This window comes from Hyperolius riggenbachi, chromosome 1, assembly GCF_040937935.1.
Source record: "Hyperolius riggenbachi isolate aHypRig1 chromosome 1, aHypRig1.pri, whole genome shotgun sequence".
Classification (NCBI taxonomy): domain Eukaryota; kingdom Metazoa; phylum Chordata; class Amphibia; order Anura; family Hyperoliidae; genus Hyperolius; species Hyperolius riggenbachi.
The window spans coordinates 428,057,050-428,076,524 of NC_090646.1; the positions used below are offsets into that span (position 1 = coordinate 428,057,050).

A 19,475-nucleotide genomic window follows, 5' to 3' on the forward strand; every position below is an offset into this window, starting at 1 on the left:
TGTGCACCAAACTAGTCGCCAACCCGTGACGGTGCATACACAACAGCAAATATGAAGTAGGAATGCAGTCGCCTCGGGAGAGGCGATTGCCAGAGGTGACACAAGGCTACAGCAAGGCAGAGCACGAGAGTAGCAAAGGCACCTTCGAGAGTCGAAGTGCACCATTTACAATAATAAAAATTTGAAAGCCTAATCGCATACTCCCACGTGCTTTTATATTCTGCCAAACACCTATGAGGTAGGACAATTTTATTATTCCATACTTTATAGTGATTGGAGTAACTATCCATTACAGTGTTATCTCATACTATGATGCTTCCTAGACCGGGCGCCTCCTACCCAATTCAGATGCAGTTGCTTTCCCTCATATATAGTTTATATTGAGGGTGATCTAGTCGAGTTTTTCCGACAAAAATATCACTTTTACTAGGAGCAGCGACCAGCTGGGGAGCAAAAGGCCGAGTGGAGATGGTACTTCTCCACCTGCTAATACAAGTGGTTGCCTTGGCTGCAACCCACACTTGTGAGTATATACTCTATTGTTTTCTTCATACCCATATCTACTAACGATATTGCACCAGAGTGGGCTCCCGGACCTGTTTGTGTTTTTCTCGTCGCCTTTCCATATTTACCCCAGAAAGGCAGGAACAATCATCCGACAACGATGTCTCTTTATTGGAATCAATTGATTGGTGTGTGTGCAACTCATCCAAAATCGTCTGCCACACATACAACACTGGATCCACAAAACACCTGTCACACTCATCAGAATCTACCAAAGTGTACACGGAATTGAGACAATCATTCAAGACATCTTCGCTTTTTGCGATGTAAAAATCGCAAAAGGCTTTCCAATCAAAATCAACTTCCTCCATCAAGGCCCCAATGTCCCATGAGGCAAATGGAGGTTCAAACAGGCCAGTATCCAGATAATCTCCATATGGGTGGAGTTCAGGAACAAGAACAGACTTTTTAACTGCTTCAATATAGTGTGCGATCCTACCTATAACAGGATCCACACAAGCTTTGGATTGAGGCAAAAAACCCGGAAACTGAGAAACATCATTGAAAACATCATTATCATACTGAATGGTTTTGCACATTTCAGACTTGACAGAAATAACCTCTTTATTTTTGGTTGCTATGGGCAACGAATCTTTTGGCTGACAAGCCAAATCAGCAGATTGGCCTGCAAGCATCAATTCATTAACATATGGTAATGACACTGAAACGTTGCATAACCTAATCTGATCAGCATCATGCTCTGCAGGAAAAAACTCGTAGAAATAACCTGGCAGGGGAATTCTAAGCTTACGAGAAAATACATGACTCAGAAATCTGCGAGGGTTATGTCTCCGATTCACGTGTCTGGCACACTCATCCGCTCACACAAACAGATCCCCTTGGAAAAGATTGTAAGCAATCTGAGCACTCCAAGTGGAAATATTGGTGGCCTGAAATTCAGGATTTGCCAAGAATCTGGAACATTCTGATATAAACTCATCTCTGGTTTCAGAGTCCAGTATCTTAAACCTCTTAAAGATACAGGACCCATCTTTAACCAAATCGTACAAATCGGAAATTCCCTCTACACTGGGAATTTCGGTTGGGCTGGTCATACTGTAACGGTTGTGGAATTCTCTCCGTGATCAGCGCACAAGACGTGCGCTGACACTGCGGAAATCCTCCACAAGCGTATAATTTGCGGGAACCCAGCAAAAGGTGCAATGCACCTGTAGAGGGAAATTCCTGTCAACAGGGGGAGCTGTGGAGTGCAGAGGAACAGCTCCTCTGCCCTGCCACACACGCCAGACAGGAATTGCACGAAGGGAAGAAACGCAGGGCAAGATAGCCCTGAAAGAGATTGAGCAAACGGACAGATTGTATGTGTGTGCACCAAACTAGTCGCCAACCCGCGACGGTGCATACACAACAGCAGATATGAAGTAGGAACGCAATCGCGGGAGAGGCGATTGCCAGAGGTGACACAAGGCTACAGCAAGGCAGAGCACGAGAGTAGCAAAGGCACAGCAAATCATACAATGAGGAGATAAGGAAAATAACAAACGCTAACTAAACACGAACACCGCACTCATTCGCAACAGTGCACGCATTTATGCGTAGACCCCGCATGATAAGCACAACAGGGACAAACATGCCTAACTAACCACCGACAGACAAACATAAAACAGAGGACGCGAGCGCTTGCTTAACGGTTACCTCACCGAGCCTCCAGCAAGCGTTCGTAGCAGACAAGACAGATACACGGAAACAGGAATACGTAAGAGATACGATCCACTGCTCTTTTTGCTCAGAGCGAGTGCAATCCAAGTGAGGCAACAACAGAACAGAAGGGCCTACCAGCAACAACCGCTGCTCTGGTTAGCACCCCACAGACAGACAGAACAGGCAATACAAATAATGAAATCCTAACTGCACTAGGGAAACCTGCCTAGTGCAGTCCCAGGAATTACACTACTCTAGGCTAATCTTCAAACAAAGAGCAAGGCTGACACTCCAGGCGAGTGTTCCACAGGACTAACTCTTATGACCAGCAACTTACTGTGGGAAACATAGCTCTTTATAGAGCAAGCCCACAAGGGATGTGGCTAGGCAATCTGCATGACAAACGTATGCAAATTCCTCAGCAGCAAGCTGCACAACTGACAAAAGGTCTCTCTTCCAGAGACCTGCAGAATGCAGACCTGAACAGTGGTCAGAAGGCTGCCTGCCTGCGCAGGCAGTCACGCGGATCCTCACATCAGTGTTTGCTTATTGTAAAATCTATCCTCACTTTGATTAACATTCTTAAATGTGTCACAGGCAGCATCACCGCAGAATATTTGTTTGTTGTGTGTTCCAAAGTCAGCAGAAAAAACTCCTGTTCTCACAGAGTGCACTGGAAGGAGAAGGCTGCATAACTAAATAGCCTAGGCTAAACATCACTTAGATGGTGGGGTTGAATAAAAATATACAGCAATAGATAAGTACATGAATTGTTTATGATGCTAAAAACAGGCAAAATTATGTATACTGAATAATGTAGTGCATTCTACTATATGTCGTAATAATGCCTCTTTATACCGCCCCTCCATGCAGAGCTCGAAAATACACTGTTACTGGAACAGATTTAGCAACTTCTACTTTCTCACAAACAACCCATAAAGAAATACTCAACATATACAGCAAACTTGTTGGAAATGGAATCTTGACTAATAGAAACGATTTCATGAAATAAAATATATAGGCAGAATCTACTTTCAGAGAAAGCTGCATCTCAAAGTAGTTTTAGGGATACAGGCTTATGAAGATCAAAAGTGATTTGATTTTGCACTTCCCCTTCCGTCTCATTGATGTACCAACAAGGAGGTTGACATATGGACATATGGTGTTAAATTCATCTTTAACAAGAAAAGATTGGCATACTATTCCCTTATTCAATGAGCTCAATCCAACTCAGATTTTCTCTTAAAGGAACACTATCAAACCAAGTGTTCTAAAATGGCAATGTACAAAAAATGTCTAAGTAGCTGTGTAAACATTGTCCTACTTTTCATGTTAAATATCAGAGGCAAAAGCTTTAATTCATTGTGTGTAGATTTTAGTTCAGTTGGAATGTTTTAGTTGCAAAGGTTTGCTTCAATATTACACTGTTATTTGCATGTCAGACTGCATATGAAAAGGGGTGTCAGATTTCACATACAATTACAAACACACTACATTTCCTCTGCTTTCTGCAGACAGCTCAGTCAGGGACAGGCAGTGAAAGCTTTCTCTCACACACAAGCTTAACAGATGCAGTGTGAGGGAATCCCCCCTCCCTTCATGAATGAGTAGTCCCGTCAGATTTTGCCTCAGATGCCGTCAGTAAGTGTGAAAGGAATTTGATAGCAGTAAACAAAGATTAAGATAAGGATTTAAAAGTATACACCCATATATAACATCACTTCCCAAACTATTCTTGTCTCAATTGGAAAAAAACATGTTAACTAATAGCCTATTTAAAGGGACTCCGAGCTCTGATTAAAAATAAAATTTGAAGTTACCCGGGGCTTTCTCCATCCCAGCCCTGGTCGGGACGTCCCACGCCGGCCTCCTGGCTCTTCTCCCGGCGGCTGTCCGCATAGCGCGGACAGGCCGGGCCCCCGGGCGACACTGGCGAGTGTCGGGGCTTCTTCTTCCCCATACGTCACGAATGATGTCACACGCCGGCCGCCGCGCGTCATGACGGCGGCCGGCGTGACAGCACGGCGCATGCGCGGTTTAATCGCGCATGCGCCGTGCTGTCACGCCGGCCGCCGTCATGACGCGCGGCGGCCGGCGTGTGACGTCATTCGTGACGTATGGGGAAGAAGAAGCCCCGACACTCGCCAGTGTCGCCCGGGGGCCCGGCCTGTCCGCGCTATGCGGACAGCCGCCGGGAGAAGAGCCAGGAGGCCGGCGTGGGACGTCCCGACCAGGGCTGGGATGGAGAAAGCCCCGGGTAACTTCAAATTTTATTTTTAATCAGAGCTCGGAGTCCCTTTAAGCTTTCCTAGGAGAACATTTTTCATCTTCTGTTTAAAAAACCTCAGTACCCAGCAATTAAAAAAGTACCAAATAGTAGGTAAAAAAGAATTGTCAACATTATTCTGAGTATTTTCTTGCTTGCTGATGGCTTAAAGGGCATTTTATTGATAAGATTACATTTCACCTCATTTTCATCTATTGTAAGTTCTATGTATGATGACACTATGCATTTCTATCATACTGGCTAATGACACATGGGCCCATGTGCAATTAACTTATTCTCCCAAGTTTTCTCCTGGGAGATCATTTTTCAACTTCTTTTTAAGACAACTTTTCAGCACATTGTAATTGAAAAAGTACAAAAAGTAGGTGAAAAAGTACTATACAAGATTATTTTGAGCAGTTTCTCGCTTGCTGGTGGTTTAAAGGCATTATATTGACAAGGGCTCATAAGTAATTAACCTTTTCATCTTAGTTTTCTCCTAGGTGATATTTTCAAATTGTAAATAAAATGCCTTTTAAACCACCAGCATGCAAGAAAATATTCAAAATAATTTTGTTACCACTTTTTCACCTAGTTTTGGTACTTTTTCAGGTGCAAAGTGCTGAAAAGTTACTTTTAAATAGAAGATGAAAGATTATCTCCTAGGAGAAAACTCAGGAGAAAACGTTAATTGCATACAGGCTTTCTACATTAAATCAAACATTATGTTGCATCTTTAAAGGTAACCGTTTTAAGTGAAAGTGTATGGCCAGTTTTCCATTTTATTCCACTTCATCCCTGACCATGGTCTCATCAATACTCAGCACAACTCAGCTAAATTAAAGATGGGAGTTTGGAACACCATCCAGCTGTCAATAACAACAACAACAAAACATTTGTAATGTGCTTTTCTCTCATAGGACCCAAAACGCATAAAGCACAATTAAGCCCTAATTCAATCATGAATTGTATTGAGAATTTATCAGACACAGGTGATGAGGAATTAAGAGGGTTATTAAACAAGAGATTATGAGGGATCTAAGAATAAGGGTCACTCAGAAGGAGAAAGTATACACAAGTTCTAATAGGTGTTAGAAGGGACATTAGAAGTGACCATTCTCTGCCTGCAGGACAACATGGTACATTTTAGTGCTGTCCTGCAGATAATGGTCACTTCCCAAGTTGCTTTTCACACCATTTAGTACTTATAGAAGATTCAGGCACAAGACACTAGGTTCAATTCAATAAAGTCACACATGTTCACTTTCTGTTTCATTCAAAACACCCTGTCAGACCTACCATCCTGGATGGTGTTCACGGCAGTGGCGTCTTCTTACGCGCGTTATATTATGATAGCCAGTTCCAGTCCTGCCTTGCACCTGCGCACGCGTAAGTTTATCTGCGTGCGCACGCATAGAATTGTACACACATGCACGTCATATGGCGTTCACAAATACACATGTGCTTTGGGTTTCTGAGTACTGGGCTATTTAAGGATTTCATTCCCCAACGGACAGTGTTGTTTGTTCTTACAGCTTGAGCTAGCCTGTCCGCTGAACCTCGCTTAAATCTTGTATTACTGATACCCGTGTACCGACCTTTGGCTTGTGACCTGACCTCTGCTAGAATTCCGACTGCACCGACCTTTGGCTTGAACCTGACTAACGCTTCTGCCTCCTGTTACTTGCTCCAGAACATCCCCTCAACTGTGTCACCTGTTCTCCTTGGCTACCAGTGGGGCAATCCTATGGGTCGTGATCTGGTGGCCACCAGGCAGCTAAAGAAGTCTGTTTCCCACTAGGGGTAGCGGCCCATCATTCCTTGCAGGGTGCTCTGGTGAAGACCCAAGGCCACTTAGACTCCACGCCCTGGGAGAGCCTACGCCAACCACCTGTAGCTGGGTCAACAGGCTTGACCCCTATACTCAGCCTAACACACCCATTCAGAATCATGATTTTAAATGCCCAAAATCTGATTGGGTTTTTAAGTGAACACATAACTTATCTATTTAACAGGCCTATTATTTGAATGGATGGTTGTTTGATTGTCCAAATAGTACACTGACAGTGACAAATCATGTTATATCAGAAACCTGTATCTGATGATAAATATTTTATGGACTAGCTAGCCGGTCAATTGATTAATCTCCAAACTAAGGAATTTAAATATGCAGGCCAGACCTGAATACTGAAATAACTGATAAATATACAGGCCTGGAACACCATTGTTCAATAAATGTATTTACATTGTTGAAATTTCCCTTTATATCATGTATCCATGCAGGAATCAGGCATGATTGTATGGCCGTAACTGTGTTGTTTTTTTCTTTACAGTTGTTCAGCATATAAAAAGGCACAACATTGTCCTGAAGAGAGAACTGGGTGAAGGTGCATTTGGGAAAGTTTTCCTTGCAGAATGTTACAACTTGTATCCAGAGCAAGATAAAATACTTGTGGCAGTTAAGGTAAAACTAATCTACCTGTCTATGTCATGCCCATTTCTAGGGATGGACGGAGCGGGGCATTGCCTGGGGAGACTTCCTATTGTCGTTATATTAATTTCCCTATGATTTTCGTATTGAGACTTCCTATTGCCATTAAATAGTTTAGTGCACCCTTAGGCTGCTTTCACAGTGGGACGTTACAGGTGCACGTTAGAGCAGCCTGTAACGCAGCCCAACTCACAGTAATGAAAAATCAATGGGCTATTCACAGTGCTCACGTTGCATTACAGTGTAACGCTGGACTTTAAAAGAAAGTGCAGCATGCTGTGCGTTATAGGTGGTTTTAGCTGCGTTAGACTGTTTGCACATGCTCAGTAAGGGGAGGGTCCACTATTGTTCATAGCCACATGGCTAATTAATATTCACTGTACTGTAGTGTTATCCAGATCATGAACAATTTAGATCTTTGGATCTTTTTTGTGAATCATCCGGATCATCACAATGAAGGATTCGATTCACAGTGGATGTCTGGAAGAAACAAGAACTGCAGCTTCTGTGCACAAGCACAATCTTCCTGCTGCATCTCTCTCTTCCCCATTAGCACCCTCAATGTGCCTTCATTCTCCTGCACCTTTCACTCTGCTGCACCCCTGCTTCCCTAGTAAAAGCAGGAAGCAAAGATCCGGATCTTTTCAATGATCCAATTTGAATCATCCAAATCATTGAAAAGATCCGGACTTCCCAGGATAGCACCAAGAGCCTCATAACGCGGCTCAATCTGACGTCCAACTTCAACACCACCATGCGTTGCGTTAGGGGCACGTTATGTGACCTTAACGTCCCCTAAAACGCAACATCTTGGTGTGAAAGAGGCCTTATTATACTGTGAGTGCTGCAACAGCTGCTAATAACATCTATACTGCGCCCTCTGCTTGCCGTATGCACCCTTTTTACCTGTTTTGATGCATTTGTCTAATATTAAGGACTCCTCTGGCTACCTACACAGGGTGAGGGAGAGGGGGGCTACATCTGGCTAACTAATACTGGGGCCTTTGACTAGCTATATTGGGGGCTACCAAATTGGTGCACACTTGCCCTGGGAGCTCTATGGTTAAGACACTGCTCTATCTATCTATAATATAGACCAGGTGTCAGGAACCTTTTTGGCTGAGAGATCCTTAAAAGCAGCATATTTTAAAATGTAATGCTGGGCATACACAGCTCGAGAATGCGCCGCTCGATGCCGGTGCGTCACCGCGCGTGCGTCCCCGTGGGCGCTGCTAATCAGCGTTTCATTTGCTCCCGTTGTTCTCCCAACCGGTATCAAGCGCAGAATCGATCCGGCGGGGTATCGGACAGGTTGAATATTATCAATCGAGCCATCAGCGGCTCGATTGATAATATAAGACGAGCCATGTATTCCCAGCATTATTCAGTGAGAGCCATACAATATGTTTCAAACTAGGACAGTAGGGCTCACGTCCCTGTTGCCATGGTAATGTGTATACAGATGATCTGCCAGGCAGCAGACGTGTCAGACACATCTTCAGCTTTTCTTGGGTTTCAGCAAAATCCGCAATTTCCCTGAGAGCCAGACAGGAGAAATACCCACTAACAGCTTGTACAATTAGCTAGCAGACTTGGGGGTTGACTCACTTTGTAGGACGAGATCCCTGCACATTGGCCCAATAGGCTGCTTGTCAAGTGACAGGAAGCCTATTGGGCCAATCAAAGTGCGGGGATCTCGTTCTACAAAGTCACTGGACCTGACAGGGTCCAGAGTGGAACAATTGGAGCAGCTGTTAGTTTTGAGGGGAGTGTGAGTAAGGTTGTAGTGCATGCTACAACAGTAGCGTGCTCTGCTTTGAAAATGTTACTTGTGCTGCCACACTAAGCTGCGCTGCTTGAGCTGTGTAGCTTAGTGAATCAACCCCTACTGATTTGTCTGTGAGCCAGATGCAGCCATCAAAAGAGCCACATATGGATCCTGAGCCATAGGTTCCCTACCCCTGATATAGACAAACCAATTACTACTTAAATTGAACCTTACAGATCTGCTGCTGTGACAGTTGTTATGTACTTGAAGTGTTAATGTGCTTGTTGAGTCCTGATCAATGGTGCATTTGCATAACTAATTTTAGCACCATTTCATCTTATTAGCATATCACTTCCATTATGTAAAGTAAAATGTGTTACTTTGTGCCTATACTAATAGTAAACGGGTTACAGTGGGTGCTGATCCCTGTTTCCCACTGCTGATGACTGAATGTTTAATTTATTTTTCTGACTGAGCTATGTGATTTCCTTTTTCTTTCTTGTCCTGATATTTTTCCATTGCCCATGGTAGAAAATGCCTATACATTTTTTTAAGGAAGTTGTAGGACCCAAGTAATTCTTCTTAAACTTTTCGATCTTCAAAGAAAAAGAAAAAATTGTACACATATGTGATACATTAGTCAGATGCTTCAAAAGTTACAATCAGTCTTGACTAAAAAATGAAACTGTATTTGGCCACCTTAAGATTTTAAAACTGACAGCTTAATAAGTTTGCATTGTTGTTTACAAACACTAGTTTGGGAGCCTCAAGTATGACTACCATGCAAAGACAATATACCGTAGGCTGACCTGTGAGGAAGCCATTTTTTTGATATTAACAGAGTGTAGTGTAGCAATGAAGATAAACGATGGGCTGATTTACAAAAAGTACTGGAAAGTATCTGCACCGGCACCAGTCATCACTAACAGGACATCAACCTTCAAGTGACTCCAAAGGTTATTTAAATTAATTTAATGAGCAGAAAGCAGGTGCTGCAGAAAGAATACAGGGTTGTGTCCTGAAATCTAATGACAGAAAGAATGCTTCTGAAACGTGGAAAATGATTTTGGAAATTCTCTAGATAGACTGTCAAAGTGGTTATTGAGTAGTGCATGTAACAAATGATGCAAGGAGGATACCTTCAAGAAAAGAAGTATGTTGTGTAAAATTCTACAAGTGTATACACACTAGGTATGTGTAGGGGGTGATTTAGTAAAGGTACATTTCTTTCTCACTTAACCTTGTGAAGTTTTTTTCACGTCAGATGCTTACACTTACACATAACAGAGTAATCTTGCAGCTCGGGTTAACCCACACCACTAGAAAATGGGACTAAAAGCCTAGCTACAATGGCATAAAGAGATAATTTGGGAATTCAGTAGCTGTGCATTGTGGGTAACCACAGATGTTCACTTAAAGGATACCTGAAGTGACATGTGACATGATGAGATAGACATCTGTATGTACAGTGCCTAGCACACAAATAACTATGCTGTGTTCCTTTTTTTCTTTCTCTGCCTGAAAGAGTTAAACATCAGGTATGTAAGTGGCTGACTCAGTCCTGCATCAGACAGGAAGTGACTACAGTGTGACCCTCACTGATAAGAAATTCCCCTTTTTATCTCTTTCTTGCTCTCAGAAGCCATTTTCTGCTAGGAAAGTGTATTATAGTTGGAAATTCTTATCAGTGAGGGTCACACTGTAGTCACTTCCTGTCTGAGTCTGGACTGAGTCAGCCATTTACATACCTGATGTTTAACTCTTTCAGACAGAGAAAGAAAAAAAGGAACACAGCGTAGTTATTTGTGTGCTAGATACTGTACATACACATGTCTATCTCATCATGTCACATGTCACTTCGGGTATCCTTTAACGCTGACTTATCACAAGTACCTTCTGTTTTAAGAAGGCAAATCACACCAAGCCTTTATACATAACGCAGTGTATTGTATCAAAATAGAACTTTGCATTATCAATTAATTTTATGTTTAAAATAAGCACAACTTCACTGGGCTAAATCCTCCTACACACCTTAGTTTAAGACCCTGCACATTCTGGCAGGAAGATGCAACACACCTTAGTTTAAGACCCTGCACATTCTGGCAGGAAGATGCAATATGCATTTGCTGTGGCCCTTTAAATTAGTAATGAGACATTTTGGCTGCCAGTATAGAAGTCAGGCGATTCCTGGTATGAGCCACACCTCTTTAATTCTTTTGAATGTGGGACACCTTAGATTGTTCTCGACTGAGCTGGCCATTCAGGGCCACCTTTGCTGAGAGTCTAGTGTATGTAAAGCGGCCCCCAATCCTCCCTAATGCATGGACAGGACATTTGGCCTATCTGATCATCTCACCCGAGTGCCAGCAATATTTTTTTTCTTCCTTACCACCTTTCTTCTGTCATACACTGTGTGTTGTACTTCTGCCCTCCTCCATGTTGACAGAAGACATCACTAGCCTGTAGGCAGGCAATGCATTTGCGCAGAAGTCAGCCCTGAATCGTTACCCAAGAGATTATGTCCCTGCTGGCAACAGAAGTTAAAAGTATGTACGTGACTTTTGTGAAAAAGTGTAAGTGTATTGTGTGACCAGTTTACATCCTTTAAAGTATTATGTTACGTACACACTTGCAATTATTGTCACCCATCCAGGAATGGGAATAGACACATGCCTAGCCTACTGGCTAGTAATACATTCTGTAGCTATGGAAGGAGACAAATATCATTGTAATCCGGCATGTTCAGATGTCATGGTTTATGAAAGATCCAACATGTTGGATCCTTAAGCAGTGTCGTCCTCCGTATGCTGTATACATATTAGAATGGTGACAGATTGTTGGCCAAAGTGGTAGTTATCAGCCGTTTCGGATGACTTTTATCTAATGTGTGTATGCACCTTGAGAGTACTTATTCATAGGTTATATAAAAGTGTGTCTAGTAGATTTGAAAATGAGGCTTTGATCATTAATTTAGTATACTTTTAACCCTGTTTTAAAATGATTGAGGAATACTGGCATATGACTCACACTGTTTAAGATTTTACTCATTCCTCCTCTATAACCTGTACTAAATGGCCCATATTTAATTAACTTCTCTTCTGAGTTTCTCACAGATGTTTTTACACCTTAGCAATAAAATACCTGTATTCTCCCTGTAAGCAAGAAAATACTGAGAACAAGTTTTATAGTACTATTTTACCTTATTTTTAGTATGTTTTTGATTAAAAGGTGCTGAGAAGTTTGTTTGCATGCAAGATAAAAATTATCTCTTGGCAGAAAACTTAAGGGAAAAGTAAATTGCATAGGAATTAATGTGTGCTAAAGTGCTGATAATATCTGCAGAGAAATGATAAGCATTGCAAAAAAAATAAAAGAAAGGGAAAGAGTGGCCGAAGAAGCCATGGGAAGATGTGTTTATAATATTTTTCAAGCAGAAATCTGCAAAGTTTACTATCAGCACAGGGCAGCAGCTGGTACCATAGATAATGGAGGTGACATGCCAATTTGATTATTGATAGAGGTCTACGCAAAGTTCTATGTTTTTTTATGCCGACACACAATCTGCCATTTATTTAATCGAATCTACGCCCAATAATTTATCTTTTCCTTTTAAACAGTCAAATGTTCTCTAGGATGGCACAGATTTTCAGAACAGAACATCACATAACCTATCAATTTATCTGAATGGATAATATGAAGAAAATGGGCTGAGTGGGAGGTATTGCATTTTCCTATGTAAAATGATGGACACAGGCAGCATCCCTTGTTTCCCCTTCATGCTGGCCTCTCTGGCACTTTGCTTGCTGTCTTCTGGTTGCCAAGCAACACTAACAGCTTTGAATTCTACTTACAAACACAGATACCAGATTTCTTTTATTGTGTTTGTGTGTTTTTCTGTATGTAAGGCCTCCAAGCAGCAGTATCTTCAGCACTCGTTCATACATCTATTTTTCTGCAGAGAAATATTTTTATGAAGCTATGTAAAATACCAATGATTTGGCTTGATTTGTAATGTTAATTATCAGTATCTTTATTCTGCAGACGCTGAAGGATGCCAGTGACAATGCACGAAAAGACTTCCACCGAGAAGCAGAGTTACTGACAAACTTACAGCATGAACATATTGTAAAGTTTTATGGGGTGTGCGTGGAGGGAGACCCCCTCATCATGGTTTTCGAGTACATGAAGCATGGAGACTTGAACAAGTTCCTGAGGTAATATAAATAAACGTTTACTGACTGTATATAGTCCAGTCCAGTGTGTGGCATTCTCTCCCTCTTGTTAAAAACCAATAAAAATAAAATGCAATCTACTGACTATAGACAGACACAATGTATGTATACCTATTTTACACTGATTTTAGTGATGAGTCGGAATACCCCATTTGAATGTCCTTAAAATGCCATGGTGTAAAATGCCATTTATAGCATCACACGGGAGCAGTTTTAGGACACAAGGTTTATGGCATCCAAGTGAATGTGACAAGGTACATTTATCAGGGAAAAAGTGCCCAAAGCATGCATCAACTAAAGCCTAGTACACAGGGGTGTAACATTAGACCCTGCAAGGCATGCAGCTGCAGGGGGGCCCAGAAGCCACAGGGGGCCCCATGGGAGCAGACTGACAACTAAGGGCACGGAGAGAAAACATTTCTGTTCTCTGCACAATTGTTCAAAGATTTATAGACAGTCCCTATTCAGTGTGCAATAGGGTCTTGTGCACAGTGCCCAGCCTCTCCGCCCCCTCCCCAAGTGATGTTTACTGTTTTGATGCTGAAGGAGTCTGCAGAGCCCATTCTGCTACATCGAGGAGGACAGAGTGAGTATAATAAGAAGCTGTGGCTGGGAGCACATTCGTTTGTCAGATTTCCGTATGCGTTTTCTGCACACCAGGGGCTTGATTCACTAAACCGTGATAACTCATATCACGGCCGCGCTAGCGTTTTCGCGACGTTTTTGCAGTTTGCTCGTGTTTTCACAAATTTTTAAAAACATGCGCAAAATGCGAAAATGCGCACAAAAACGCAAGCGCGGCCGTGACATGCGTTATCACGGTTTAGTGAATCAAGCCCCATGTGTGTCTGTATGTGTGAAAACATGCATGTTTTATCACAGAAGCTAAAGTAATTGATAGAGAAAATGCTGCAGTGCTTTACTGCTGTCTATTTCTATCTGCATGGGGAAAACACATTTAAAGGGGATCTTTCGCGAAAAAAGAAGGTTTTGGGCCAGTCCATCTTTTTAAGGGGGATTCTCAGGGCTTTCTTTGTTTTCAGCAGCATTTCCTGAACAGCAGTTTAACTGCCAAAATAGCAAGATACCAGCCGGCCTACCTAATCACTTGCACACTATTATGTCAGTTATATTTTGCAACTGTTGTTCAGGTCAGGAAATGCTGTTGAAAAAACCTGTCATCTGTCACATTTTTTAACTGCCTACTTTTTTCGCGAAAGAACCCCTTTAAGTGTGCATTAGCCAATTGAATAACATTGGTTCTCAGTTTACCTGTGCAGTAAGGGCGGGGGAGAGGGCGCCCTATACAAAGTTTTGCAGGGGGGGGGGCAGTGATTTCTAGTTACTGCTAGTACACACCTCCAAATTTCAATGGCTAATGGTTGGCCAATTTTACCACTTCCATGTAGCACGAGAGCTTTACCTACACAGTCTGTATATAGTATTTAAAATCTGCTGGCTCTCTTACTACATGGAGTTGGAAACAAATGAGTCTGTGATTGGTCAATAAAAATTGCAGGTGTGTATGCACCCTCAGGAAACTGCATGAAAACACCAGGTCTTCAGACATCTACAACAGGCTTTAGTAGGATCTGAAATACCTGTCACACACAAGAAGACTGCAATTTTTCAAGTTTTCAAAAAGTGTGTAAATTAAGTTTTATGCTCAAGAATGGCTCCATGATCTGGAATATTACAACATACTGTACTATATGTGCTTCAAAAAGCTCCAAAATATTGTATGTGCTTGAGATCTGTCAAGCTTCAAAATCATCAGCAATGACATAGACACATGTACATGCATAAGCACTCATGCAGACACACACACATATACACAAAAGTGCTTCTTTATTGCATCTACATTTTTTGCCTCTTTTGTTGCACATCTTGCTATTTTCTCATGGTTTCCAGAATATTTTTATATAGTATTAATGTCATTCCATTCACATAACCAAATATTTTTGTGCCCTGATGTATTACCTGACCTTTATCAAAACCTATCGTTGTAGCCTGCCTAAAACTGTTTTGTGTTCTACACATTTCAGACGTTTTAATTTTTTTCAATGATAGAAAATACACCAGCATTTTTCATGGGTTGCTACATTTAGCACATCATTTTAGCCTTTTGCTTGTAGATATTAGCCTGAGGTCCGTTTAAAAAGACTTGGAATGTTCCAAGTGATCAGTAAACTTACAATATATAGATCTTGGATTATCCCAGCTTGAGAACACTGATGACCACTTATTCAGATAGAGAGAGAGAGAGAGAGAGAGAGAGAGAGAGAGAGAGAGAGAGGGAGGGAGGACCACGAGTTGTGGTCAATAGATATTACTCAAAATGGTTGACTGTTAGCAGTGGGGTCCCACAGGGGTCGGTTATGGATCCAGTCCTCTTCAATTCTGAAAAATGTAAAATGGTGCATCTTGGTCGTACCAATGGTCTAGCACCATACAAAATAGGATACATATAGGGAAATCAAATTTGGAGATGGACTTAGGAGTACTGGTTGATAACAAGTTAAATACTGGTATTCAATGCCAAGCAGCTTCACCTAAAGCAAATACAATTATGGTATGCGTTAAAAGGGAAATAAAAACTCTGGATGCTAGCATAATACTTGACCCTGTTTAGCTTCAGTGACAGTCATTTCTTCCTGCCACAACCCACAACTCCTAATCCCACAGGGTCATGCCTCAGCCATGCCTCAGCCACACCCTCTTCCATAAATCGTAATAGGCAGGTTTGGATGTGGTGTGGCGAAACTGAATCTGCGTGTTGGTGGGGGCAGGCCACTGCAGAGTGTTAACTAACCTATGTGACTGCCTTTCACTGATGCGTTGCACGCTACTATCCATATTCCCGGCACTTCAGCCTTCAAAACTGGAAGACTGCTGTGAAAACAGAAGTGTCAAGAAGATGGATAGCTGTGTACAGTGCATCAATGAGAGGCGACATTGGTGAGTTAACACCCTCTGTTGCGGTCTGCACCCACCAACACGTTTGTTCTGAATTTCATACTCTTCAGCTCATCCTTACCCCTAATATATATCCCACTCCCTCGCCGGTGATATTGTAAGGAGATAAACATTGTTATTAACTTCACCTGTCAGTGGTTTTCATGTAGCTGATCAGTTTAGACCATGTAACTGGTTATTTCTGGACACTTTGTGGAAAGCTGTATTCTGTTTCATTGATTAAAAAAAACAGTCTTTCTTTCCTGTCATTAGTTTTTATGTCTTCATTGAATCTTGTGATAGAGAGAACTGTATAGAGGAATGGATTCCTAGGGCACTAGAGGACAGGAACACATTCTATTTAAATGAAAAAATGCCTTCATAAAAAAAGGCTTATTTTATTGGTAACCACAAATCCAGCTCCACCTAAATCCTCATTCTATTCTGGATGAGTCATTTATTTTAACTATCACTTGATTTATTTTCTTCAGCATAAAATAACATAAATTCAAAAATCTATACATACAAAAGAGGCAGACTTTGGAAATAAGTGTGTTTTTCCAAATCTGCTGGAGACCATTTGTATATTCTTCCTCTGTGGCTTCCTCGGGACTCTTTATAATTGATTTATGAGTAGGATGACCACACACGCACAGACACAATTCTGACTCTTTTTAATGAAAAAATGGCATGGGACAGTAGGCCTGACTATCAAAGATTTCTCAGTTGACTGGAGACCATCTGTGATCCTGCAAGCCTGGCATAAATGTATTTAAAATATCTGTTCAGGGGCGTAGCAATAGGGGGTGCAGAGGTTGCGAACGCATCGGGGCCCTTGGGCCAGAGGGGCCCTCCCTCAACTGCAGTATTAGCTCTCTATTGATCCTGTGCTCATAATAATAACTTCTATAGATACTTTGAATAGTGGTAATCAAACCCTCCTGGCGGTATATAAAAATACGCCAGGAGGCAGCGCGGCAGTTTTTTTTTAATTTTTTTTTCTCTATATCATGTAGCGAGCCCAGGGCTCGCTACATGATAGCCACTGCTCAGCGGCATCCCCCCGCCCTCTTCGATCGCCTTCGGCGATCTCCGATCAGGAAATCCCGTTCAAAGAACGGGATTTCCTGGAGGGCTTCCCCCGTCGCCATGGCGACGGGGCGGAATGACGTCACCGACGTCACTGACGTCGGGTCGTCATTGGGAGTCCCGGGCCACCCCTCAGCGCTGCCTGGCACTGATTGGCCAGGCAGCGCACGGGGTCTGGGGGGGGGGCCGCGCGCCGCACCGTATAGCGGCGATCGGGCGCGCGGCGGCGGCGATCAGGGTGCTGGCGCAGCTAGCAAAGTGCTAGCTGCGTCCAGCAAAAAAAAAAATTAAACAAATCGGCCCAGCAGGGCCTGAGCGGCACCCTCCGGCGGCTTACCCCGAACTACGTTTGGGGTTACCGCCAAGAAGGTTAAGAAACTGTTCCCTATCCCCTTCTAGCACCTCTGACACTGTGGCTGCCATTGGTAGGTTTTGGTGCATCGTATCAATTGTTATGTATAGAGTGCTTAGGGGGCCCCATTGTAAAACTTGCACTGGGGCCCACAGCTCCTTAGCTACACCACTGTATCTGTTGGTAGATAGTACGTTTTCTACTTATGCACACAAAAAAAGCTTACCCTGCCCTCGCAATGATGTTTATTCTAGCTTAGATATCACAAAGCCTTCTCCAAGTGTACTCTGGGAGACCAGGGCCCATATGCAATTCACTTTTTCTCCTGCATTTTCTCCATGGTGATATTTTTTAACTTGTCAATAAAATGCCTTCTAAGCCACCAGCAAGCAGTGAAATACTCAAAATAATTTTGATAACACCTTTTACCTACATTTTGGGACTTTTTCAGTTGAAAAGGGCCTGAAAGTTATTTTAAATACAAACATTGGCCTCAATTCACTAAGCTTAACTCCTGTCTTTAATAACTCTTCTGAGCTGTTTTACAGTTATCACCATGGTGATATCATTGTGATAACTGTAAAATAGCTCAGAAGAGTTACTAAAGACAGGAGTTAAGCTTAGTGAATTGAGGCCAAATATTATCTCCTAGGAGAAAACTAAGGAGAAAAAGTTAATTGCATATGGACCCAGGTGTTGTTTCTGCTCACTTTGGAACACAAAACAAACATTCTGCAGTGATGCACCTTGCCAGCAGTAAAGATGTTACCACCTGTGATAAATGTAAGTAAATCAGGGGGAGGGAAGATTTTACAACAGGCAAAATATTGACTAAATTATTTAAAAATGAATGCTAAGCTATTTTAATCATTAAGTTACATTCAGTAAAGTTCTTCTTTAAGCTAGCCATGCATTTTGATCAAATCTATTACAAATCACTCCCCCCCCCCCCCCCCCCCCCCCCAAATGCCTGGTTGATCGACTCTTAATTGATTTCTCTGTCAAGTACTGCAACAAAAGTCAGAGCTGTTTGAGTGAGAAAAGTAAATAAGATGTTTAAAGGTGGCCACTAACAATACAATTTGTCAAACGATCTTTTACAAGCAATTCATTATATGAACAATCGGAAATTATCGTTTGGGACCAATTATGGACAAAAATCTCCTAACCAATCTGATCAGATTAATCAAATCGATCCAACATTCATTTAAGAGATTTTTCATTCATTGCATTTCATACAAAGAATCATTTGTAAACTATCGTTCGGCAAATTGTATGGTTAGTGGCCACCTTAGCAGAGATCTTAGTTTCCATGATGCCGTCATGTTTTCCCTTGACTCACCCCATCACCCAAATCTTCTGCTTTGCCCAATGCCTTGTGAGTATTGTCATAGAAAACAAAATGACAAATTAAAAACATGACAAAAACTTTAACAAGCAGTTTCCTTATTTCTGCTCCACTGTCTAGATGTCCTTATGCATATCTACTTTATCTTTTTTTTAACTGTACCAAGTAACAAACATAATACTGTCTCAATTGGAAAAACATTTTAAATATATGAAGAGAAAACCAACCAAAAATTCTCTGTTTAATTCTGTTTAATTAGGAAACCTTAAATGCACCCAGTTCCTTCCAAAACAAAAAAGTGTTCAGGGCTTTGAATTGATTGAATGAAAACAGTCACAGGAAAGTGACTTTATATTAATAAACAGAGACTATTCATTGATAGAGGAAGTGCACTGACAAAGAATCTGAATAACCAGTCTGTTCCAGGCTCTTTGTGCCTTAACAGTGTGGCTAATATATGAAGGCTTATGGGACAGGTGTGGATGGGAATGCCAAATATATATACATAGTCTGAAGCCAGATGATTCACTAGAGTAATGGGAAGAATGGTGGTTAAGTGGTGTGCAGCCTTGCAACTCAATTCCCCCAAGGAACTCTATCTGTACAGAGTACCGTATAGTCTCAACCTTCCCCCAGTTTCCTTCCACAATCCAACGGAAGCAGGATAATCTACATTCACACAAAATGAGCCGTTCTGTGTATTCCTGTCTGTATGGCTGTGACCAGAACATATTGCTTTAGGCCCCTC

At 42.0% G+C, this 19,475-nt stretch overlaps 1 protein-coding gene across 6 annotated transcripts in view; it reads left to right on the forward strand.

Moving 5' to 3' along the window:
- NTRK2 (neurotrophic receptor tyrosine kinase 2) overlaps positions 1-19,475 on the forward strand; it is a 384,661-nt gene that overhangs the window by 318,793 nt on the left and 46,393 nt on the right. For all 6 annotated transcript variants that reach the window (XM_068237090.1, XM_068237088.1, XM_068237097.1 and 3 more), the window contains 2 exons: positions 6,826-6,956; positions 12,793-12,965. In XM_068237090.1, the coding sequence (XP_068093191.1) occupies positions 6,826-6,956; positions 12,793-12,965 (304 nt within the window). The remainder of the gene's footprint in view (positions 1-6,825; positions 6,957-12,792; positions 12,966-19,475) is intronic.